At 39.1% G+C, this 25,822-nt stretch overlaps 1 protein-coding gene across 1 annotated transcript; it reads right to left on the reverse strand.

The window, feature by feature from the left end:
* Positions 1-3,546: 3,546 nt before the first annotated feature.
* Positions 3,547-11,932, reverse strand: LOC113121742 (E3 ubiquitin-protein ligase MSL2-like). Its single transcript, XM_026292477.2, is given in 4 exon segments — positions 3,547-4,693; positions 4,695-4,955; positions 5,798-7,107; positions 10,667-11,932. Coding segments are annotated over 4 exon segments (1,821 nt in total). The 5' UTR covers positions 10,809-11,932; the 3' UTR covers positions 3,547-4,585.
* Between the last annotated feature and the right edge of the window lie 13,890 nt (positions 11,933-25,822).

Raw genomic sequence — 25,822 nt, forward strand, 5'->3', positions numbered from 1 at the left:
GCCCTTCTTTTTGTTGGCAACAGCTTCACAGTCTTTCCCTCTCCTGGTAGTCTTCCAGCACGTTGCCTCCTCCATTGTCTATGGTTTCCAAATGATGCATTAAACACTCTCTTAATGGTTGGTGTTTTGGGGGCACTTGTGTCATCTTGGATTAAATACAGATGCGACACGTTAAATAATCATTCACATTCTCCAAACAGCAAAAATGTGTGATTTTTTTTTTTTTTTTGTGGTTCTGCTCTTTCATGTATTGTTTTAGTGATCATTGCATAAAATCCACTGATGCCCAATGACATATAAACCATGTATGATGTAACCAGAGCTGAATGTGTGTGAGAACATGACTGATTGAGCTTCATGATTCATGGTTTATGAAACTGTGATTTCAGCAACCTCTTGTGGCATTTATCAGCTGCTGGAGTTGAAAATACAATCACAAATACCATCACCTGTTAAAGCTCCACACTTGAGATTTATCACCATGAAAGATAAGCAACCTCCATAACCTGATGAAGCCAGTAAAATGCTTTTTTTTTTTTATTCTCAATATATCAGTCATTTCAAAGGCTAACTGTGTGAAACCTGGCCAAGATTTGTTTCTTATTATTTTTTAAATTCCATAACTCCCTCTATTGCAGGGTGTATAGAATAGTAGATTTGCATATATGCCTACACTCTTTACCCTCGTGACCGATTTGGTCCCATTGACTATGCTGTAATCCTGACATATTATAATACTTTTCCTATGGATACCTAATAAATCTAAACCTCTGCCTTCAAAATACAAGAAAAACAGGTTTTAGGTGTGATGACCCCCCCCAGGCCACCGGGGGCAGTGGAGTCTTCATCAAATAAAATTTCAATGGAGGCCTGGTTGTCTTTGCAAAATGCATGGCAATAAAAAAGCTGAACACCACAAATATGGTCTTGGTGTGTTTGGATCGATATAAAAGAGTGGTGTGAACATGCTTGAAAATATACTTTGTGTGTGTGTGTGTGTGTGTGTGTGTGTGTGTGCGTGAACTTTAAGTCATCTAAGGGCGAATGGGCTCTGTTTATGTCTTTTCTTGATAAAGAGAGATCCTCCTCTCTCCTATTGGACATGGTATAGCGTGTTTATGCACGTGCATCTCTGAAGTCTGAAGGAATAGTTTGCAGCCTTGTCTGGCTGGTCATTTCTCCAGGGGACAGCCATGAAACCAGAGGAGGTTCTTGCAAAGGGGCTGTGGACCACCTAGACCAAGTAAGCTCAATTATACGTCAGTTATTTGCCAATTTATTTATTGTTACTCATTATGTATGATTGTCTGATATAGCCATAGATTATTTACTTAATTTTATTGTACTAGGTATTTATCGAAATAATAAGAAGGATGTGTATAAATGTATGCATGTCACCTGATCATTTTTTTGTCAGCAGACACACACGTGGCCCATGAGCCTGCTCTACCACATGATGAACATATCATGCTATAATGCCTATGTCCTGTTCACCTCTGTGGACCCCAGCTGGAACAGGGCCTATTGCTTTAGGTGGCGACTTGGAGCAGGTTGGCAGAGCTCTCATCACTTGCCCAGGAGACTGACTGCAGCCAGCTTGGTCCTACAACCCTAGGGCCAGGTCCATGGTCAGGAGGGGGAAGAGGAAAATGAAGAGGCACAGCCAGTCCTCCAGAAAGAGAGCGCAGTGTGTATACTGGGCCTGGAAAAATCAGTGTTATCAATTATTGAGTTAGTCAAGGCTGCAATAACCTCATCCCAAATATTCCATTGAAAAAAATCAGGGGTTCTTATGACAAAAAGGGCCAAAAAACATAAAAATATATTTAAAAAATAACAAACTTTATATCGCTCTTGCGTGAATGTGCCTGACTTCACCCTAGTTTCAGGCCTCAAGTTGAAAAGATTTGATGCGGTGAAAGTGAAAAAAAAAATTATAAATAAGATTTTGATTACACTTTTATGAAAGAGACCATTTTGGTACACGAGGGTAAAAGGTGTAACTTAATTTTTAAGCTGCCTCAAGGATTACATTTAATAAGTAAAAAAGTAGACCGGGCCACCGTTGCGAAGTGCATTATATTTGGCCTTCATATGCCATAACAGGAAACATCCACCTGCGTTCAGTCTTTGACAGCTGGAGCGTAAAACTGCAACACTAAATTAGCATCGTCATAAAACATATATATATATATATATATGTCAAACCTAATGTGAATTTAAATAAGGAAACATTATTTAGCTGTAAACTTGTGAAATAAAGACAATAAAGGATGCCTGAGTTTTCCCCTCCCCCATTTTCTTATTGCCCAGCCCAAAATGTATATGTTACCATTATCAATATAAAATTGTAGAAAATGCAGTATTTCTCCAGGTGAACAAAAACATTTACTTTAGACTTATGACAATTAGTTTGTTAAAACAAATTAAGCTGCAAGTATTTTGGAAATGTTTGATGAATAAATGAATAATTTGGAAATGTTTGATGTCCTGTAAAAATGATAGTAAGTTTAACAGTGTCACAATGGACAGGAAATCCAGCCGGTGGCCACCTGACTTAGTACTGCTAAGGTGGTCTGCTACTGGACATTTATAGGAGGTTTCTGCCCCCTGCGGGTGCTTATTGAGTACTACAACATGAGGCTCCATGCTGCCCAGTAGTGTCAGCTTTCAGCAGTGCATCAACAGCCAACAACACTAGGTGACTCCTGCAGAAAGATGAGGCGTTATACTAACACAGGGGTCACCAACCCTGGTCCACTGTCCTACTGGTTTTCCAACTATCTCTGCCCTTCCAGTTTCTGACTGGCTGAACAAACCTGATCCAGCTAATCAGTAGTGTATAAGGCAGGAATATCTGGAAAACAAGCAGGGTTGGTGACCTCTGTACTAACATACTTCCACTACACATGCAAATAATAACACAACAAAATGCAAGGTTTTGATTTTCTTTCTTTTTTGTGGAAATATGTTACAACTATATTACAGGTATTTAAATGCCCCAAGGGTGAACAAAAACAGTTTGAAACATTTAAAAGAAGACATCAACTTAATTGGGTCATAAAAAATCCAGAATGGGCTGACAGACTTGGTAGGCAGTGAACAGAATTGAGGCCCAATATGTTAAGAGACATCCCACAAATACTGCAAATGCTGTTGAATCTATTCATGAAAACCAACCCAAAAAAAAAAAAAAATCAGAGCAAATGGAACAAAAAAGGAAAACCATTGTGCTCTCCTTACTGAGACGTCTGTGGTACTTAGGTAGCAGCATGTGTATAGCTTCCAGAAACCAAATACTTGCAAAACGCAGCATCCAGCTTCTGCAATCAACAAGAGTTTTTAACACAAGTAAGAAGAGATCAGAAATATGGTGATTCAATGTCGTCTGTGACCAGTGTGAAAAAGTGCTAAAAACTAGAACACACAGATGAACAGGCAGGAACCATATTCATAAGATTTAAAAGAAAACAAGTTAAAGTTGTTTCTTCCTTCTTCAGCCACACTGAACAAAAAAAATCTCCATATTACCACTTTGGCATTATGTTTGTGTGTCTGCAGCTCATAGCGTATTTCAACACACAAAATCAAAACTGACGTTTATTGATTTTTTTTTTTTTTACTTGTGTAAAATTATTCTGGTTGAATACAGGTCAGCCTATGCTCCAACTTCCATTGGTTTTAAAAGTAACTTAGAAAATATCATCATAGATGTGTTCTTAAATGAAAACCGATGTGTAAAAAATAAATTCTGTTTAATAAATTACATCAGACTCTGATGATGACACTGTTGATGTCTCTGTTCCTGCTGATAAGATTCGCCTCCAAACCAAACCTTTCACTTAACACATACACACTCACATGTGCGCACGCACGCACGCGCACGTACACACACACACACACACACACACACACACACACACACACACACACACACACACACACACACACACACACACACACACACACACAGGTGTATGACCATGGTCAAAACTCCCTCTCTTAGCTACACAACATGCTCCATGTATTTTACCCATAGTAGAGAGGAAAAACAAAAATGAAACTATCCCCACGGAGATTAAATCTCTGCACATACAGTAACGCTACATCTCTCTACACCTTTCTTTCTTCTTCTCTCACACTCAGCTGGCAGTTTTTTAGGTACACCAGTCTAAAACCATTACAGTCCAATACAACAGTGCTGCAAAAAAAAACACCTCCCCCGTATAAATGGAGTGATTGAAATATTAAAAACAGCTGTGAATATAATGCAATACAACTAATTAGAAAATTATTACATAGTTGTATTAAGACATCTGTAAAACAGTTTTAACAGGTACTGAACTTTAATGTTACTTCCATAAAGGGGGATATTTTATTGCAGAGCGGTTGTATTAGACATTAGCTTTACCTTGGTGTTCCTAATGAAGTACCAACTGTGTATATATGCAAAACCATCAGCATGGTGCAGTTTAGGGTGATGGATGGAGGGGCAACTCCTCAGCTTCATCTGGAGACCCTTCCTAACGCCTGTCTCTGTAGCTGCCTCGTTCTGGCTCCGCCACTTCAGCTCCCCAGTGTGACCCTATGTATAACACATAATGGGCGGGGCTGGGAATGTGTGTGACGACCGACCAGTGGAGGGGGCGGTACTTGAACAGTCAAACCGCACCTCCAGTGAATCGTCAAAGCCCCTTTTTCTCACGCCTCGCCCCTGACAGAAAGGTGGTTGGGATAGGTGCACCTGTAGCTGTGGTGACATTGAGGAGGGTGCTGCCAGGTGAGCTGGTGGTTGGGCTGCGGAGGGCTGCCGCAGCAATACTGGTAAGGTTGATGCCCAGCGTGAGCCTGGTCTGTTCGAGAGCTTTCTCTGGCACAGCAAAAGCCTCTAGTTTCTTCTCTCCATTGGCCATGTAGGAGTTCTGGCAGCCACGACAGATACAGTCCAGGCAGGCCTGGAAAAAAAAAAAAAAAGAATCAATAAAAACATGATTTAACAAATATAACAACAACATATCAATTCATCCAGCGGATATAAAGAAGATGCCAAAACAGAATGGTTAATAAGTCTGTTCAATCACTTCAACCAATAATCATCCACTACATTACAAAATGTTTTCAAAGGGGATATACTGCAGCGTCTTGCCGTGTCTTGAACATTTTTCACATCATATAGGGGCAGTCGTGGCCTAATGGATAGGGAGTCGGACTTGTAACCTGAAAATTACAGGTTTGAGTCTCAGGTCTGGCAGGAATTGTCGGTGGGACGGAGTGAATAGCCAGCGCTCTGTCCACCTTCAATACGACAATTGAGGTGAGACCCTTGAGCAAGGCACCAGACCCCCCACTGCTCCCTGGGCGCCGGTGTGTGTTCACTTTGGGTGGTAATGGAATTTCCCCATTGTGGGACTAATAAGGATAATAACTTAACTTACAAAAGATTTTAAAGAAAGAAGCATGTTTAACCCAATAGTATAGTCAATTTTCGCTTGTTTGAGTTAAACACGTATTTATTTTTACACAGCAATCTAGGTCAGCTCAAGTCATAATAAATGTTGGCTTCTTCAAACGTTGGTGATTAAATGACTAAGTTCAATCAGCAACTTAGGCTGCTGCTAGTTAATGACTAGTTTGTTTTGCAGTGGGAAGTTAGTGAAATGTAGTAAGATTCCAGGTGGAAATTCAGGTTGTTATATACAATATGTATTTGGAGAAAGACAGAGTAAAAGACAAGTTCTGGTGGTAACAGCAGAATCAACAACACTGAGTAATGCAGCAGCGTCATCATTGATCTCACCTTGCGGTTCGAGTAGCAGGGGCAGCGCTGCCCCCTACAGGTCAGTACAGAGGGGTTCTGCGTGGACCGGCCGCACTTGCAGCCCTTCTTCCTCACAGGCTTCTTATATAGTGGCTTGGAGGGGCTGGGTGCATGTGTCAAAGGATGCACATGGGGGTGAGAGGGCACCCGGTCACGAGGCTGTAGACGAGGCTTGGGTGCACCTTGCCTGACCTTGGTACAAGCCTTCCTGTTGGCCGTGTGGTGCTCCAGAGTTCTTTTCAGCACCTTGTTGGAGACAGTCTTGCCCACTTTTGCGGGCCCACCATTGGGCACTGGGGCCAGGTGGGAGGTGGTGTTGACACAGTGGGGAGACCCTCGTAAAAGACTTGAGATTGGGAGTGGCTGCACCTTCTCAGTGTCACTTTCGGAGTGGGAACGCTTACGGTGACACCGAGGGGGAGCATGAGGGATGACCGTGGAGGGTTGAGTAGGAAGCTGCAGAGAAGGCTGCCGGTGAGGTTGGAAGGGGTGAGGGCTGTTGTCTCGGGAAACGGATGCGATGAGGCGGGATGAGTTGGGGCCAGATGTACAGTGAGACCGACTGAGATTGGACTGAAGTAAAGAGAGGGAACACTCTGGTTGGAGGTCGGTCTCAAGGTCAGGGTCTATGTCAGTTGCCAGAGTCCTCAGCACTTCTTCAACACTCAACAACAATGGCCCCTCACCATGTTTCAAATCATCCCCGAAAGGCCCAATGTCACAAATCCCTGACTCTCCGCTAGCTGTAACACACACACACACCGGAACCTCCTCCAAAAAGTTCTCCTTCTTTACAACACCTCCATCTGTTTCTATGGAAATGGATGTAACTGTGTCTGGGCTGACCAGGCCATTACAATTGTGCAGTCCGTTAATGCTCACGGGGGTTGCCTCCTCCCTCTTGAGCTCCTTTGTCAGAGGAGCTTCATTGGGCTGCACCATCTCAGAGGTGGAAGCTGTTTGTGATAGTCCAACTGAGTCAGAAATGTCCTCCTCCTCTTGCTCACTCTCAGCCAACATGAGACCATCACTGAGGATGGCCTGGAGGTCCGAAGACTCGCTAGCAGCGCTGGCTATGTGCGGGGCAAGCGGTGACTGGGTGATATAGTGACAGAGCTTCTTGTAAGAGTGGACGAGGAGGGACAGACACCTGCTTTCCTCAAAGCGTGAATAGTCCTTACACCAACTACAATATGGCTTCAACTGCATCCTTTGACCCTTACAGCCTCGACAGACGTAATGCTGGCATGCTGAGTTGATGGAAGCAATGGGATCCTGCAGCAGATTACCTGAAGATAAGGAGAGAGAGGGCAGACACATGAATACATCGCACATATTTCACAGGAATGAAGCGACCCAGCACACACTGGTGACTAATGATGGTTTCATAGGATCTAGAAATAGCAATAATAAAAGTATCCAAGCAGATCCATGTTGCTAATAAATTATGTTCAAGTTGTTTAGTATTTACAATTACCTCCTCATTTGCTGTGCTTTAACAGATTCTTAAACTGACATGTATTTATAAACCTGATTGGTGCATGGCAACTTGCCAGACTGGACGATAGCAGCTCATTGATAGGATCATCCTTAGCAACGCTGGTCGCTAGAGAGTGCAGCTGCAAATGGGAAAACAGAATGAAGCTCCATTCATAAGAACCAACCGACCTTACACACTGCACTGCCTGCCTGATAATTTCCACTTCAATGAACAAAGTGTGTATTTAAGGCAATGTGTGCACTGCAATCATATTGGTGTATTGGTCCATTGCTTATACAGGTGGAGGATGTTACGTAAGTGTTGATAACCTTACACTTGATAGAAAGAAAAAAATCTCTGAAATAAGGAAGAAATGACAAGTATATGGTAGCCACTATTCTCTATTTAATAGAACAGACAAGTTACATAAATGTAATATATTTTCAAAATCAAATTAGATAAAAAAGGTACTTGGATAGCATAACAAAGATAACAAAGGTGCTTTAGAAATTATTACGACAGGGAAATAAGAAAAGGAAAACCAAAACATAAATTCATAAAAACAAGACGCAACAAAAATCAAATCCTTGAGCACCCAAACTTATGTCAACTCTACTAGAGACTAGAACTGGGGTGGGCAACGCTGGTCCTCGAGGGCCACAGTCCTGTTTGTTTTCCAACTATCCCTGCACTACCCACTGCTGATTACGTGGATCAGGTGTGTTCAGCCAATCACAAGCTGGAACATACCATCTCAGATGAGGGTGGAAGAATAAATTGGTACCTTTCAAGCTCAACACACCTGACCCAGATAATTCAGCATAGGTAAGGAGGGATAGTTGGAAAACAAGCAGGATTGTGGCCCTCAGTGCCCACCTCTGGATTAGAAGATAGGCCTTTTAAATTGGATTCTAAAGGTGATAATTTAGTAATAAAGCAAATATTGCCAGGAAGACAGGTCAATTTTTTAGGACCAGCTGTGGCCACTTTTCCAATATTGTGCTGGCCTACTCACTAGTGTGCAGGTCCATGATGAACAAGGTGAAAGGTTGGGTGGAGCCATGCAGAGCATAGTGAACCCGGGAAAGAAACAGCTGGGGGGAGCAGAGTCACATGATTGTAAAATATTGCGGTAGCACTAGCTTGATCTTGCACATTTACGAAGTTCCATATTGTTGATGTAATGAAACTCATACACTTCACAACTGGTAGCTTGTCCCACTCTGACAATAGGTCCAGCTCATTCCAGTTTGATTGGTGCGCTTTCCCAACTGTGAGTTTCTGCTTTTGCCACAAGATTAGGACTCACTGCAGGGCACTTCAGAACAGTTCAATGTTTTCTTCTTATCCATTTTCCTTTGGGATGTTCTTGATCTTTCTCCTGTTGGAGCCATGATCTCCAACTGAGATGAAGCTCTCTGACACTGGGGAGTAATTTTCTCTCCAGAATGTCTCGACAGTCTACGGACTTCATTTATGGCTGCACAGACTCATTTCAATTTTAATTCATTTCAATGTATTTTTGTAGTGGCATATCACAATAAAAATAATTTATTTACATTTTACACAACCCAACAAATTCCTTAATAACAAGCACCTGGTGACTGTGAAGAGGGAAAACTCCCTTTAGGAAAAAACCTCCAACAGAACCAGGCTCAGTTTGGGTGGACATCTGCCTCGATCGGTTGGGGTGAGTGGATAGAGGAGAGAAAAGAACAGCAACAATAAACAACAAATAAACACTGTTCTGGTTGGTGGGGCCAGAATAGTGGGTGGTGTGCACATCAGCAACATACATTTCCAGGACATATAATGTTTCAATGAGAAGTAAGGGTGGTATATTCTCCTCTGTCCCTTGCAGTCACAGCAGCACAAATACCAATACGCATTTACTCACACCATAGCTAAGAAACATGTAATAAAATATAAACACTTCATATATAAAACATTAATCCAAATGTTCACTGGCAACTCACAGAAAAGGTGAATCATAGTGTTTTTTGTGTTCCCACAAAACATTATATTCACAGTACTACAGAGAAAGACTTACTGCATGCATGAGCAGTGAAAACCCTGCATTAAATATTCTGGGGAAAAAAAGTTGAAGTTTAATTACAACCAACACAGATGGACAAACCAAAGAAAACTGATACTGTAAACACCCATGTTCCCTGTTATAAGAACAGTATCCCCTCTTTTTCTCCAACTCCTTCAAATTTTGTCAAAATATTCTTTTTTTTTTTTTTTTTTTTTTTCAATGTGTTCAGGGATAACAATGGTGAGAAAGATATTAAGTACATAACATCCAGAATGTGGAAGGGTTGTTATACAACACCATAAAGACAGAAACGCCCTGATGCAGCCAAATAAAACACAGAGGGGGTGTGTCATGATGGGCGGAGTTGTGAATGATGATACGTTCATTGCGTTTAGGGACACTAGCTTTCCATTAAGTAAACAGGACTTGAATTTAGATGGACTTAAGTGAATGCAGAACATGTTACACAATATTTTGATACAGTAGCAAGCAAAAAAATTGAAGGCAAGAAATCTTAATGAAGGCCTTTATGTAAAACAAAAAGCAAGTAAGAAAAAAAACTGAAGGGATTTAACATCTGTATATAAAAGTCCGCATAAAGTTTGAATATACTACAGTCCACATTTGTGAATCCTATTTTAAAACATCAAGCTCTCAACAACTCAGTTTTATATTCAAGGCTTTGCTGATCAAACTTGGAAAAATTATACAGAGCATATCAGGTCATGTAAAAACGTGGTAACCAGTAGCTGGCCAGTTACAGCGAAGTCCAGTAACAATCACTCAAAAACATCTGGCCAATGAAGACACAGTCCTGCGACTAATAAAGCCACCATGCAAAAATATCTCATTATAAATGTGACAGTCTATTCAAACTATGTTAACATGAACAAGCCAAATCCCCAAGTAAAAGCAGCCCATTCTGGGCTAGTATTATTATTATTGTTGTTATGCATTGTACAGAAAGCATTTTAGTTTACTTTAAATTAGTTGCGAATTGTAATTTATATGTAATATAATTGACTGACAGCACATTTTAAAGCAAGTGAAATACAATAGAAGAGTGTAAGTACAAAGCAGAATTAAATATTAACAGACACGTAAATTCCAAAATCCATTTTCTGCCACTGGTAATCACTTCAGTGCTTGGTGTTAATGCGGATTCCGATTTTTCCAACGGCACATGAAAGCAGCATTATTTAAAGGCTCGCTCCCGCTGAGAGCTCAGCTGACAACAGCGCAGGCTGCCGAAAACCTCTCCCCATAACTCACTTTTACACGGACACATGACCACAATACAGTTTAAATAAACAATGTGACACACACTTACCGCAGACTACGCAGGACAGGGACTGGCGGAAGAACGGCAGCAGCCTGCAGAGCTCCGCCAGGGCCCGGGGGTCTCGGGGGTCGCACTGCAGCACGGAACGACTTGCGGACACGTAGAGAGAAGTCGCATTCACCGGGTTCATCTCAACTGCCAGGCCCGGGACTCCAGTCCGGTCCGTTAAAATATAGCAATGCCTTAAAAGTCACACAATAAAACCAGCACAGTGGCCAGAGGCGGCCCCGTAACTCCCGTGTTGTATGAGGTAAAATGACTGTTTTTGTCAGGGGAGTCTGGTCTGCAAATCCAACATGTATAACAGTCCGCAGTCACAGAGCAATCCGGGTCACTCATCCCCAGTCACATCCAATCCATCCTCGAAGTGTCCCGGGTGTGAAAGCACTGCTGTTTTTGATGGAGGAGATTATAGGTGCAGTCACACGGGTGGGAGCCACACATAAAACATCTGTTCATCCGAGTCGCTTTGTTTCCACACGACTTATGGTAAAACAAAGCATCGTGTGGATCCTCGCTCCGCCAGTGGCCTCTGACGTTACTTACAGCGACTTAGCTAGCAGCAGCTCCGAAATCCAAACGCGGGATTTCGCGACAAACCGCTTCGGTTTGCGTCGGCTTCCCTGTGTATTTCATAGTCCACATGCACGCCCGTCCCCAGTTTTCACGTTGGTCCAGAGCTCGTACCACACAAAACATTGAATATCCCACAGCGATACATCCGTGGCTCCTGTGGGTCGCTCGGCAGTGCAGCCCCCGTCGGCCCGCTGGGGTTGTGTTATTGTTCTCAGAGACTCTCGGCAAAACAAAAACAAGATACTCCGGTTTAAAACTGCTCCCTCTGGTTCAGGACCCCGACAGTCGCACGTCGAGACGTTATGAAGCTGTTTTGACAGTAGCAGTGGATACCGAAGCAAAAACAACGTTTAAGCTCCGACACTTCTCTTGCTGCAGAGGACAACAGGCGAGCGGAAGCACCGGGCTCTGGTGACAGTGCTAGCCGCCTGGGCTGGACCGAGGAGCCGGCTACAGCTGCAGGCCGCGTCGCAGTTCTCGATATTAGCGGGGCTCTCTGGCGCTCACTGCTCGCCTCGATGGGGATGTGTCAGCAAAATGGGGTTTCAGTCAAAAGTATGTCCTCCTGCAGCTTTCGGGGTAGCTCCAAAGTGCGAGTGAAGTCAATTAAGTCCTTATTTCTGTGCCTTGCTACCATTAGCCGCTATTCTCACACCTCCCACCGCTTTCCAACACGTAAACAAGGGGGCGCTGTTTCCAACATCTCGCGAGAACACATAGAGCGGGTATTTAAAACTGGCGTGGACGGTGGAAAGTGATTTTGGTCGTTGAACAAATGAATTGTCCTTAAAAATGCAGCATATATATAATTACACTGGTCTGAAGTTTAGAGAAAAACTAATTAGGACTAAATGAGCCATGAGAGTCAAAAGTGGAGCTCTTGATGAAAGAATAAAGAAAAAACAATAATGATATCACAAGTGTCATAATAAAGAAACATGGTTTGTTGACAATTGGAACAAAAATTTATGCTGTTTGCTGTAATCTCTGAATGTACTGTAAAATTAAAAGCATAAAACAAAGATTTGGAGATAAAAAAGAAATTAAGTCTTCTTGTCTAACTAAATGTAATGTAAATGTTTGACCCACCCAGCAGTCTAACACTCTTAAATGTGCCATGTATAAAATGTGAAAGATTTAGCATTGGACAGTATTTTGCTCTATTAGTACAAATTAGTTGTTGATGCTACTACATTTTTCACCTTTTACACATTGCACCTTTAAATTCTACAAAAAAACTCTTTAAAGTAATCTTTAATCTTGCACAAGTATTAGGATTTTTTTAAACAGTCTGATTATGTTTGTGATAAACACTATTTGACTTGATGATAAATTGCAAGTCACAATAAAACTACTTTATTTGTACTGTCACACAATAACTTCCCCATTAGGAATACTAGTGCACACTCATTTATTAATGCAACATATGACAAATCCCTGTCACTTTTTTCCTTAGCTGATGACTCTTCAATGTGAGATTAGGATGAAAGTTTATTTGTGTTTCACGCTGGTTAACAATATTTATATTTAATGACTCATAAAGCAATAAACATCAAGCTCTTGTCGTGAAAAAACAAAACCACTATAGTGTTTGTATCAATAAAGACAATGACAGCAGCAGGCCAACAACAAAACGAAATACTAAGGACATTTTCAGCTAGTTTTACTCTACATAATATTACTTTTTAAAAAATATCTTCTAATAAATTTTGTTTATATAAAAGCATTTTTTTAGTGTAAATTTTGTGAGAATCAGGGACAGCAACCCCCAAGCATCAGGCATGATAATAGTAAAACACAGTACTACTTCCTGCTGTGGTGCCATTGTCCAAATAATGCTTCAGAGGGTGTAGTAACACAGTCTTTGTATGTAGGAGCTGTCTGCATCCATTTTCAAGGCTCCATTTACCTCTGCAGCTCTGCTGAAAAGGTGGAAAATACCCCATTACTCCATCTCTGACAATTTTCTATAATGATCTTTTTGTGGGGGCAGCACAGTGACTTAGTGATTAGCACTGTTGCCTCACAGGACGAAGGTTCGCAACCCGTCACATGCCTTTCTGTGTGGAGTTTGCATGTTCTCCCTGTGCTTGTGTGGGTTTTCTCCAGGTACTCTGGTTTCCTCCCACAGTCCAAAAACATGTATGTCAGGTTGATTGGTGACTCTAAATTGCCCATAGGAGTGAGTGTGAGTGTGTGAGGTTGTTTGTCTCTATGTGGCCCTGTGATGGACTGGGGACCTGTCCAGGGTGGACCCCTGCCTTTCACCCAGAGAGAGCTGGGATAGGCTCCAGCAGATCCCTGGGACCCTGGTTAGGACTAAGTGGGTATAGATGATGGATGGACCTTTTTGTGTAACTGTGGTGTTGGTGTAACTATATGTGAGTGTCTGTGCGCTCTGTGAATCAGGGTAAACTGATAAAGTCAATTTCAGGTTTAATTTGTGATTATGCAACGTTTTAAGGTTTATACTATAAAATATCCTTAATTTCTGATCAGGTGTTCTGGGTGAAAGATTGTGAGAAACTGAAGCCAGGGAGAATTTTTTTTTCTGTAGTTGATTATAAATGTAGAGCATGGGTCAGAAGGTCATTTGTTGCAATGTAATGTAACAAAGTAATATCTATTTCTTTCTTCATTTATATCAGTGTTTACCTGGCACTTGTACATTCCTTACACATTATTGATAAATTCAGATGTTGATAAGAACATGTTACTCAGTTGCAATTACTCTAGATACTTACAACCTAATATAGAATTGAATAATAGCATTCATCATTCACAATATCTAATAAATAATCTGTTTTATACACCATGTTTCTGTATATCACCATTTCAATCTGAAAAAAAGATAAAAATATAAAAACAACTACAATAAAATGCTGCAGATGGTTGATTTCTTCATTCTGCTGCGTAAACTATATTAACAAGTCCAGATTTTACAAATCTGAATTATTGTAATAATATTATTAATAGTAATAATTTATTAATCAATCTATTAATTTGATTTAACATTACTTTTGTGTTAACCTGTTTTTTTATGCAGTTGCTGTGGCCATAGATTATGTTATCAAGCTGTTTGTATGTCTGTCTGTCTGATTCTTGTAAATGAGAACTGTCAGAGATGCCTTTAGGAAATGTCTTCAGAGTTAAGGGTCTCATAGTCAGTGGGTTTGTAGTTTGTAAACTGTCCACTTGGCTGGTTGATGGAGGCATAAAACAGCAATTTATTTCTAATATCTTACTATGACATGTTAAAAAGAAAAATGGGAAGGCAGGACTCATCATGTGTGTCTTTGGAATTTTTTTTAAACATAAAAATAGCTGCAGACCCACAGCCATGCAAAGATACACTGTAGAAGGTGACACACTTATGTGATGACTGTGATGACACTGATACTAAATGCACCTGCTGTGCCTTTATCTCCTTTTTTGTTATTCATTTGTTTCTTGCTTTTTATTGTGAAATTACTCATCACACATGGAAACTACTAAACAGCTGGGACTTGGCACTTTTAGTTTTGTGCTGTGCTGAGGATATAAATACCTCACATTTTCAGCTACTGTTTTTCTCAGTCATATGTGGCAGTAAGTTGAGTATCTTTACTTTCTGAACTTCATGGGGATGTAAGAAACTGTTATTTTCACATATTTAAAAAAAAATGTTATAGACTAAAGGATTACCCATGAGACAAAATAATGAATATTATGCACTACGAAAGTTACACCATTACAAATCATGCAAAATTTGTTCCATGTTAAAAAATCTCAACTGGTTGAAACAAATTAAAGACCAAAAACTGTGGTCTTGGAAAATGGTACTAAGCAATGATGATGACACTGATTCAAACAAGAACAATGTCCAGTTCTCTCTGGTGTTGTCCCCTCTTCTTCCTCAAATGTGCTTCTCATGCCAAAAGGAGGGACAAATAAAACTTGAAGCCGTGTAACTATGGAAACTTCACAAACATTTGAATTCGTGCTTAGATGTAAAATAACAGCATCAACATTTTGGCACCGGTGAAGAAAGAAACCACATCATGAGATACTGTCCAAACAAATGGCAGTGTGTGTCTTTGCTTTGTTTCAAAGATATTCATTCATAGAAAGATATTGGCAACACGCCGAAGATTGTATTTCTGCTCATGTGTTTATCTTAATGACCCTGAATCATCTCTCATGCTGCTATAGGCCTAGACTGTCTGAGCTCCTCTCCTCTCCTCTCCTCTCCTCTCCTCTCCTCTCCTCTCCTCTCCTCTCCTCTCCTCTCCTCTCCTCTCCTCTCCTCTCCTCTCCTCTCCTCTCCTCTCCTCTCCTCTCCCCTCACATGTATATGTCACCATTGAATGTCACTTTGTGCCTTCTCTGTCCTGTAGTTTGTACTTTGTATCTCTGTCCTCTGAACTGAACTGAATTGATTTTTTAATCAGTTTGTCTTTATGTGCAAAATACAAAACTATTTATTTGAACATTAGGTTGATTGTTGATTCTCTGGCCTGTCCATAGTCAAAGTATTTCTGAGGTCCAAATTACTCCCACTTAATGAAGATGTAAGTTGTTTTTGCCACTATACAGTAATGACAAATAACATAAATCCACAGTAACATAATTTCAAAGGCACTAAAGGTTAATATTTCTGAAGCATCTTCTTCTTTTCCTTTCGGCTGCTCCCTTCAGTTGTCGCCACAGCAAATCATCGCCACAGCAAATCCTCCTCCTCCATTCAACCCTATCCTCTATATCCTCCTCACCCACACCAACTATCCTCATGTCCTCCTTCACTACATATTTCTGAAGCAGCTACATTCCTAATATGTGAGTAATTCCTCTTTTAGGGTTTTCGGCAGCCTCTCATGCCGTAATGACTGTTTCAGAGCTATTATAGTAGCAGGGGTGCTAAAAATAGTTGGCCAGTCTGAAAGGGTTATTCATAGTGTGTCTCTGAGCAAGTCTGGGTGATTCCCCTTCTGCTTCTGACACATAATACAAATTCAACTTAAGTTGACCTAATATACTGCCAATTGTGTTAATAAGCAGCTACAGTGTCACAGTGAGGTCATTAAAGACCCATTCGAAATTATTTGTCAACATACTTGTAGATAGATTCCACACTATAGTCTATAGCACAGACTATACACAGTGAACAAAGTAGTATAAAGACTGTCTGTTACACATTATATGTGTACATGTATGTCCATCCATCCATCTTCTATACCCCCTTAGTCCTAACCAGGGTCCCAGGGATCTGCTGGAGCCTATCCCAGCTCTCTTTGGGTGAAAGGCAGGGGTCCACCCTGGACAGGTCCCCAGTTCATCACAGGGCCACATAGAGACAAACAACCTCACACACTCACACTCACTCCTATGGGCAATTTAGAGTCACCAATCAACCTGACATACATGTTTTTGGACTGTGGGAGGAAACCAGAGTACCTGGAGAAAACCCACACAAACACAGGGAGAACATGCAAACTCCACACAGAAAGGCCCCTGATGGGTTTCAAACCAGGAACCTTCTTGCTGTGAGGCAACAGTGCTAACCACTAAGAAATATCTGAACTGCTTAAACTTAAAAGTGAAAGAAAACCATGTTAGTTACTTCCACATTTATTCCTAGAATTCAGTTTATACCTGGAACGAAATCACCAGCAACCAGATCATATATGACATGATAACAAATTCCAATAACCTCTGAGTCTTTGTCTCCTGTCTTGACATCACTGCAGCATAGTTATTTCCATTCCAAAAACACTGCTTATGACAATAATGGTTCCTCTTTTTGCGTGAAGCTCCGGTATTTAAGATCATCGCCATCCAGTCCACTTAACATTAGACTCTGGCAAGTCGAGCAGTTATTAAGTGAAGAAGGAAAGATTTTACAGCAGTAATCCAGAATCAGGTTTTGGTGCTGTGCAGGATTTGAAGATGTGGACACCTCTCTCTACAGGCCATTCGATTTTTCTGGTCACACTTGCTGCTTTCATGCTCTGTTCTGTCTCACAAGGTAAGACTCATGTTATCTCAGGCAGTATGTGAAATGTGTGCAGGGGACAGATTTTGTCTTTTGAAATTTCTGTCCAACTTGGAAAAGAGGAACACACCACTACAGAGTCATAAGGAAATTCATGGGCAATTATTAATTAGTAATTATCTGTTAAATGATTTGGTAATTTTTTCAAGAAAAAGTGCCAAAGATTTTGTTATGTGTCTTCCAGATTTTGACATTAATAGGTTAATGAAACAAAATGTGGGTGAAAACAATGAAAATAATAATTAATCTCACACCCTGACTAAGGTCAGTTTCAGGATGCAAATCAAAATAAAAAAAATCTATTTGACATAATGAAAATATCCAGGATTGTAATGAATAGCAATGAATTATTAGCCTTGATTAATAATGATTTTATAAAATTGTAGCCAGTGGTGAGTGCAATGCTGGATTTTTGCAGAATTCACCAACTTAAATTTAAAACATTTTAAGGGTCTTCAAAACGCATGTAATTCATGATCAAACTGCAGTGAAGTTATGAAAAGATGTAAAACTCAGTGGAGATGATAATAATAGAGCAAAATAATTTATGAAGGGCATTATTTTCATTTTTCAGTACTTTTCAGGTGTATATAAGCTAAAAATGATTTGTTGTAAAATAATGAATCCTTAAAAACAACCTTGATAAGCAGCCACAAGTTTTAGATGATAACCAATCAAAAACATTGTATAAGTAGTTTTATACTTTACTTTTCTGCCTGATACAGATCTCTGTAATGAAAATTAAGACTTTTTTATCTTTTAAGGTGTTTTTTCAAATACTAAATATGAAGGTTTTTTAAAGACTTCTGAAGACCTGCACGCACCAAACCAAAAATAAAATATACTGTAATATTAAAATATCCACTGCTTAATAATGCTGAATAATAACAGTATATTTATTTTTCAATCTCCCATCTCTCTCTGCGTGTCTGTGTGTGTGTTGGTCTGGTGGTGCAGTGGACTCCTATGTTCCATTTATAGATTTACCTTGCTGTCTTAGCGTCACCTCCAGGAAGATTCCACGAATCAAAGAGTGCTATGAACAGAAACCACGAGAGGGCTGTAACCATCATGCCTTCCTGTAAGCACAGCACAGTTTCAAATTCATGTCACAGACATCTCAGTGTCCACATCCTTGTTTTCATGAAGTTTGATTTTATATATCCAGAAAAAACAGTATTATGGCTAATTTGTCTCCACAGGGGAACCTGTGAAATGATAAATGTTTGTACGACTCCTGAAGATAATAAAATGACTATGTCTAATTGTATTGTGTTTCTGTTTCACTGTTTCTAGGATTAAAAATTCGAAGAAACACTGGTGCATAAATCCAAATTCTCAGTGGCTCAAAGACAAGATAGAGAAGGTGAGAATTAAAACCATTAAAACATCATCCTCATCATCATGTTCAACAAACCAGAAGAAGTCTGGATTCATGTACTAAATACCAGAGATATGATATTTTGGCTGTCAAAAGACCTATTTGCAGTGAATCTAAACCTGCAAAAACTATCCTGGTGCAGATTTAGGACACTAGTAGAGGATCAGACCTGTGCAGAAAATTTTCTCATCACATGCTTATGCTAATTGGCAAAGCTTCAACCACATGTGGTTAGTTAGATTTAGGTGCTGAAACTACACGGCTATGATTGTGACAACATCAGAGAACTTGCTGAGACGTGAGTCCACTATATGTACTATATGTAGCAGACCCACAGGTCACCTCGTAACCCCTGGGTTTTTAATAAACAAGTGTTTTAAATAGAAACCATCCTAAAAATGTAAACAGTATAAAATACCCACAGTTCTCAAGTGTGAAGCTGGTGGAAGATGAAGACCACTAGGCTACTAGAAGAAACAACAAATAAACAGATTAGGCATCTACAACAAACTGATATAAGTATTTCCTGAATATCTGATTTTTGTTTTTAACCTTTTCTTTCTTCTTCTCTACACTATAGGGAGAAATACACTGCCTTCCTGTTGTGTCATGATCTAACCTCCCAAGGGCTGCAGCATGATGGCACTGAGCTAATTTTTCTGCTAATTTACTATTTATTACTTTTACATAAATATCTATTTAAAATGGTTATTTTTGTATTTAATTTTATACAGGTTAAAATATTCTGTAATATTACATAGTAAAGCTGTTGTTTACAATAAGGGCAGAGTTGTTCTCTTTGAGGTTAGAACGAAATTAAATCATATTGAATGCATTCAAATGCAACAGACTACTTTTTTATTTGCATATGTATTATCTGGTTTTGTCTAAGTGTATAGTAGGGATTACATCAATCTGTATTTCAATACTTAACCAGTTACATTTGTGGGTAACATTATAATTTGAGATCTTATTAAATGTGGTAAAGTAACAAGCTTGTTGTAAAAGTATGTTGAAAAACAAATATGTGTGTTTCAATAGAAACGAAAAGTGGCACTTTAAGACGCATCAGTTTATGAAATGTCACCAACAACCATTACTAACGACTCTATAACCGGTGCTAACTTTGATAACACAATCACAAGATTCAGGGAAACAAGAAATATTGTTAAACTGCATTCATCGGGGTAATAATGACCATATTTGCACTTATTTAAAAAATGCATTTTGAGCAATCTGGTCACAAGTGGACAGCACTAAAACAACCACCAAGACTGATTGTGAACTGACCACTTAAACCACTTGCTGGGGTGGGGAAACATGTGACCATTTAAAGGCTGTCACTAACTAGTTGCAAAATTGTTCCCAGATAAAAGGAAGATTGTAGAAAAATACATGTTTCTTGTCTTGTACTGTGAGAGCAATGGTTATTCACTACATGAAGTCTATTCAGCATGGAAACAGGATCTATAAATAATTGTGTGATTTGTCAGCGTGGGTTATTTTTAGCACGGAAAACATTTGTGTGTGCATACATGTATTTTGTGTTATTTAATGATGCACTAAAACCTTGAATACACTATTTCTTGTCACGCTGCTTTAATTTCAGAGGAATTAATATTACACTGAACACAACAGTTCGTGCAGCAGGTCCAACATTTTGTTGAAACTGAAAATCTGTCCTATGGGCAGAAATTTTTAATTTGTTTTATCTGAAAATCTTCAAGTGAACCTTTTAAATGACTAAACAAAACTAGTTCTGCTTTTTGGCAGAATGCAGTAAATGATGCATGACATTTCCAGTATCTTTGTTTTTCATCATGAGTGTTGGACACGATGTGACTGGTCCATAAGCATTTACAGCTACTTGGTTGATGTAATTATCATATTCAATATTTTTATTTGCTACATGCATCCAATCACAAAAGGCAGCCAACTCAATCTGTAGCACCAAAGCACTGCCCGGCATCATGTTACCTTACACAAAGATTATTCAGGTGAGGTGACTGCTGTAAAACATACTGATTCTAAATTTGAAGGAACGAGAGCCAGTGAAACTCCAGACATGGTGGATCTTGACTTAAGACTGTTTGGTCAAACGGTTTAAATTCATGAATCAACCATGAAGCTCTAGATCAGTTAGGAACTGAAACAAATTTAGTTGTGTCTATATAACTGAAATTATGACTGTACATTACAATATACAATTTTTTAAAGCTGTATACTTTTTATAGTGTATATTATGTCTAAAATAATCACACCCCATCAGATGTCCCTCATATAACCATGAATACTCTCCTCAAAGTCATGTCAGTCAGTATAGTGTACAATATATAATGTGAATATAATGAAAATCTCCAAACTGAGAATCTCCACAGACATAATTACATACAGTAGCCTTCAATATATTACTACTTCATAAGTAAACTATTACTGCAGTATGATGTGGTCCAAAGCATCAATACCAGTAATGTCTGCATGTAGTTGTCCTTCTAGAGAACCCAGGGTCATCATGTTCTGGTGACACAACAGATATTACGCAACAGGAAAGAGGAAGAGATGGTCTCGGTCCCTCCCAAACTGTGATATTCAAAAACGTATATGCTTCACATTAGAAGCTGCGTTTAAGTTACCCTGGTGAAAGTCACTAAAAAAGAAATTAAAGAGTTGTGCAATAATGGCTTGAAACTGTTCCTGCAATGTTATGAAACTGCAACACATGACTCCACGGACAACCGCATAGCCCTAACAAATACAATGTAGATATTAGGCTCAGGCAACTTGAGAAGTATTTACTCTAGGGTAGAAGTTAAACCCAGTTTTAACACCACCATTTTTATGCACAAACTCAAAAGTAATGTCCCATCCATTACATTTTTCCTTATCTGATGTGAAAATCTAAGGAAACAGTGCCCCCTGATGGCAAATTTAAGATTTGTGGTATTAGTTTGCATAAATAAAATCTGACATAATTTGACCATCATCTATACCTGCTTATTCCTAATTAGGCTCCTAATTAGAGCTTTTTGCTGCAACAGTGCAAACCACTCATCCACCGTGCTGCCCAACATAACGTACCCATAATACAAAATTTTGATAACTTCTTCACTTAAACTTGCTAAATGTAGTTATCTGAAAACCACTGTCTCTCCACAGTCTATTTCCCTTGAGCACATGAGCATTCAAACTATGTCTCTCTTCGTGTCCCTGTTCTCTCTACTCTCAGGTTCTCTGTGCTGGATCATCAGCCGTCCTGGAAGCTCTCTCCACTCTAGCTGTCAGTGCCTTGTTCATAAATCTGGCACTGGATTCCTGACTTTGGCCTCTCTCCCTGATTTTGATTATATCTTGCTCATTTGTTTATCATTTCCACTCCCTCTGTTTCCTTTCTTTATACACACAAATGATGTCTGTGTGGCCTCTTATCCTTCCAGGTCTTTTGTCTGTCACCTGAAAGAAGCTTGTCTTCCTGGAACATATTGTTCATATATGTTTACTGTATAATAATTTGCGTATCCATACAGTAAATTTACTCTGCTGATTTATTCCATAAGCACATCTATTGTCTGTGTATTCGCCCAGAGAGAGGAGTCCTTCCTCTTTCATGATAAAGGATTTTTTTTGAAGACATTTTTCCGTATCTGATCTGAAGACCTGAGGAAACAGTGTCCCTTTCATAGCAAATTCAAGATTTGTGGTATTAGGTTGCATAAATAAAATCTGACATAACTTGACTAACTTCTCAGATCCATGTGAGCAAGAAAACTCAAAACTTTAACTGCTGCCAAACTACTGAACTAAGCATCTGAAGACTTTTTTGGTGAGATATTACAGCTTTAGATTTTTAATACATCTCAAAAAACATGCTATCACTCCGTGTTTAAGGCTCACTGAGTGTGGACTCTTGGGCATATCCATTATTTTATTGAAAGTGTGCAACATGTAAAGCGGTCTGCATGCTTTAAAAAGAATTATATGCCATTAGTATGTTCATTGAATATTTTATACTCATGTATCCAATTAAATAAAACAAACATAAATAAATCTGGATATTTTTTTACATTGCACTATGACACAATGAACCAGGGCCCACATTAAACAATGCATAGCAGCTTTTAGTATTTGACTGCTGTGTACTAGTCCGGCCCGGTTGTGTATGTTTCAGTTAGTTTGTTTAGTTAATTTGGTAAAGGCAGCTTTATTTAGGTGTTACGGGGTGAATTTCCGTTTCCAGTTTTTGGACTATTACGGAGCATTAACGTTTGGTTGTTAATGTCGTCCTGCCGCCGAGTGTGCGGAGTGTGTTTTGTCTTGACGGAGTTTGTGCCTGAACCTGGTGGATCCAGGTGAAATAAAGACTTTGTGTGTCCTGCATTTGGGTCCTGCTCTTCCTCCTTCACTCACCACCACCAACATCGTAACATTTAGGGATAGTATGCAAATGACAGCTAATCAAATTACCAAAACCATCTGACATGCAGTTAATATGGAACTGAGGTTCTTAGTTGTAATTTATCCCATCATGTGTTCTGTGCAAAGCCAAGAGAACTGGTTGGTTTACAGTGACTCATAAATGATTCTTTTTACATTTTTAATTTGGAGAATTCGGCTGCAGGTTTTCTTTTCCCCACTTGATGGCGACAAAACAGTGATAATTGGCCCAAAGCTTAGGTGGATTAGAAAATCTACCTAAAACCTTCAAACCTTTAAACACTTTCATCAATCTGGTTTTAGTTGAGTGCCTCAGTGTTGCTGATGACCAAAATATGTTTATTAAATATTCTTGTAGTTTAATCATTTATTTATTTGGAAATAACCTTATAAATGAATACAAATCTGCTCTGTGCCACAAATCACCAATGAGTCATTTATCACAAGAGTGATTCAGCATCTATTTTTTTCCAGTTAATATACACATATACATATATAGAGACATACTATTAACATATATATATGTATATACTAGGTGCTGTCAATCGATTAAAATATTTTATAGCGATTAATCACGACAGTCATGAGTCAACTCATGATTAATCGCAACTTAATCACACTTTTTTATCTGTTCTAAATGTGTCTTAAATTGATAAAGAGTTTTTAACACTCTAATCAACATGGACAAACATAGATGCTTTATACAAATGTATGTTTATTATTAGTGAAACCACCCTAAACATACAGCATAAAGAACACAGACATGTTTCAAAGACAGTAGATATGTTTTTCAAAGAACTTGTTCATGTCTTTTAATCACATGGAAAAAAGAACATAGAAAAAACACAAGTTCCCATTATTTCTCTTTCTTTGCTCTGAGCCAGTTGCTCAAACAGACAAGCCTGTTTACATTTTCAGATGACAGGGCAGCTCACTTTTTCTGAACAACATGCTCTGACAGTGGAAACAATCTTTCACAAGGGATGGATGTGGCAGGTGTTGTAAGTATCTGCAGACATTGTTTTGTAAATGAATTTACCATCAGAAGACCTTTTTCTTTCTCCATTTCTGTTGGCTGCTGCTCTCTTTACCGTCTATGGCTGCATTTTACATTTCTCCTACTAATGCACTAATTTTGACAGCCCTAGCATATATAAAATATATATAAAATCTATATATATATATAAAAATAAATATATACCATGACTGTCAATAGGTTCAAATGAGTCATACAATCTGAGGAGGAGATAATTCTCCACCTCCATTTTCAATCTGCCACTGGACACAAATGTGAGTAAAACATGTATAATAAAATAAAATTCAGCAGTAGAGTAAAATTCATAAAGGTCATCAATATATAAAGCCACTGAGCAGAGCTACAATCTAGGATTTTGTATTTTCTTTCTTCATACTTGTCACCTTTGCCAACAAATGACAACCATGTATCTCCAAAAGGTTTTAAAGACATTTTAATATTTTGATCTAATTCTATGGGCTTTAAAGTAGGAGCTTCAGAGCCTGTACAGGAGCCTGTGTCATTTTGCTTTCACTCAGCACTAATTATGTTTATCCACTCCTGGCTACCCCACACTTAATGATAAGTGTGAAGGGAACTTTAACCATAGGTATCTCAATACATATACAGATCAGAAACTAACAACTTTTCAAGTTGGGAGAGATTAAAAACCACAATAAAACACTTAGGCTAAATATACTTCTAATTGTTATCATGCGTCTCTTGTCAGTGCAGTGAGAAAAAGGCAAGAGTGGCACCAGCACAAAACCATAAATTGAAATCTGACTGTTTTGTTGTAACAATTACAACAGCAGCATCTTGTCCTTCACTTGCATAAACAGTGTAATGGTGTAACTGCACTGTGGAACAAGCTGCACGATATGGAAAATCTATCTGCCTGACCAGATAGTCATAGTCATAGTTTACCCTGCCACAGAAAACCTTTCTTAAAAGCTGTTGTTGAAATTAAAATCACGTGGTTAACAAGGAACTGACCATCATTTCTTCATACTCTATGCAACAGAGGTATGGTGGCATGACAAATCATTTCTGCAGTCATGAGTAATTAAATCTTATACACTAAAGGCATTAGTAAGACACTGAATGCTGACACCAACATTATCTTCTATGAAAAAGTCATATGATTAAAGTGGCACATGACCCATTCATCCTTCTGAAGTTCTGTCTTATTTGGCATAATTACTTCCCTTTTCGGGACTTTGTAAGACTAAAAGAAGATATTGGAAGAAACCATTGCCCTTCCTGCCATGTGGAAACTATGAAGTCACTAAATTTCCACTGTAAAATGACAGGTTTTTGTTAGCACTTATGCATATGAAGTGCGAACATGATATTAACATGGTCTGACAGGTGTAAATCTTCTTCTTTCCATTTCGGCTTTCTCCCATCCCCACAGCAGATTAATTGTTTTAATTTGAAAATGTATGTCCTTATATAATTTTTTTTTTTACCTTTTTACCTTTGACATTAGATTCACAGCAAATAGGCCACCTTTTTAAAGTGACTTAAGCTGATTAACTAGTGGGAATTATTTCCTACTAATATGAGATTTGCCTTCAGGCTGTCTAGAAGCTGAGTCATGGCAATTGAACTTCTTGTTCTTGAGTCGAAGTGGCTTTTCAGTTTGAAGGAAGTAGGTTAAAGATCCTTAAATTTATCCTCCAAGTTGGTTTCTCTCCACCTCACCTT

Source organism: Mastacembelus armatus, chromosome 20, assembly GCF_900324485.2.
Source record: "Mastacembelus armatus chromosome 20, fMasArm1.2, whole genome shotgun sequence".
NCBI lineage: Eukaryota > Metazoa > Chordata > Actinopteri > Synbranchiformes > Mastacembelidae > Mastacembelus > Mastacembelus armatus.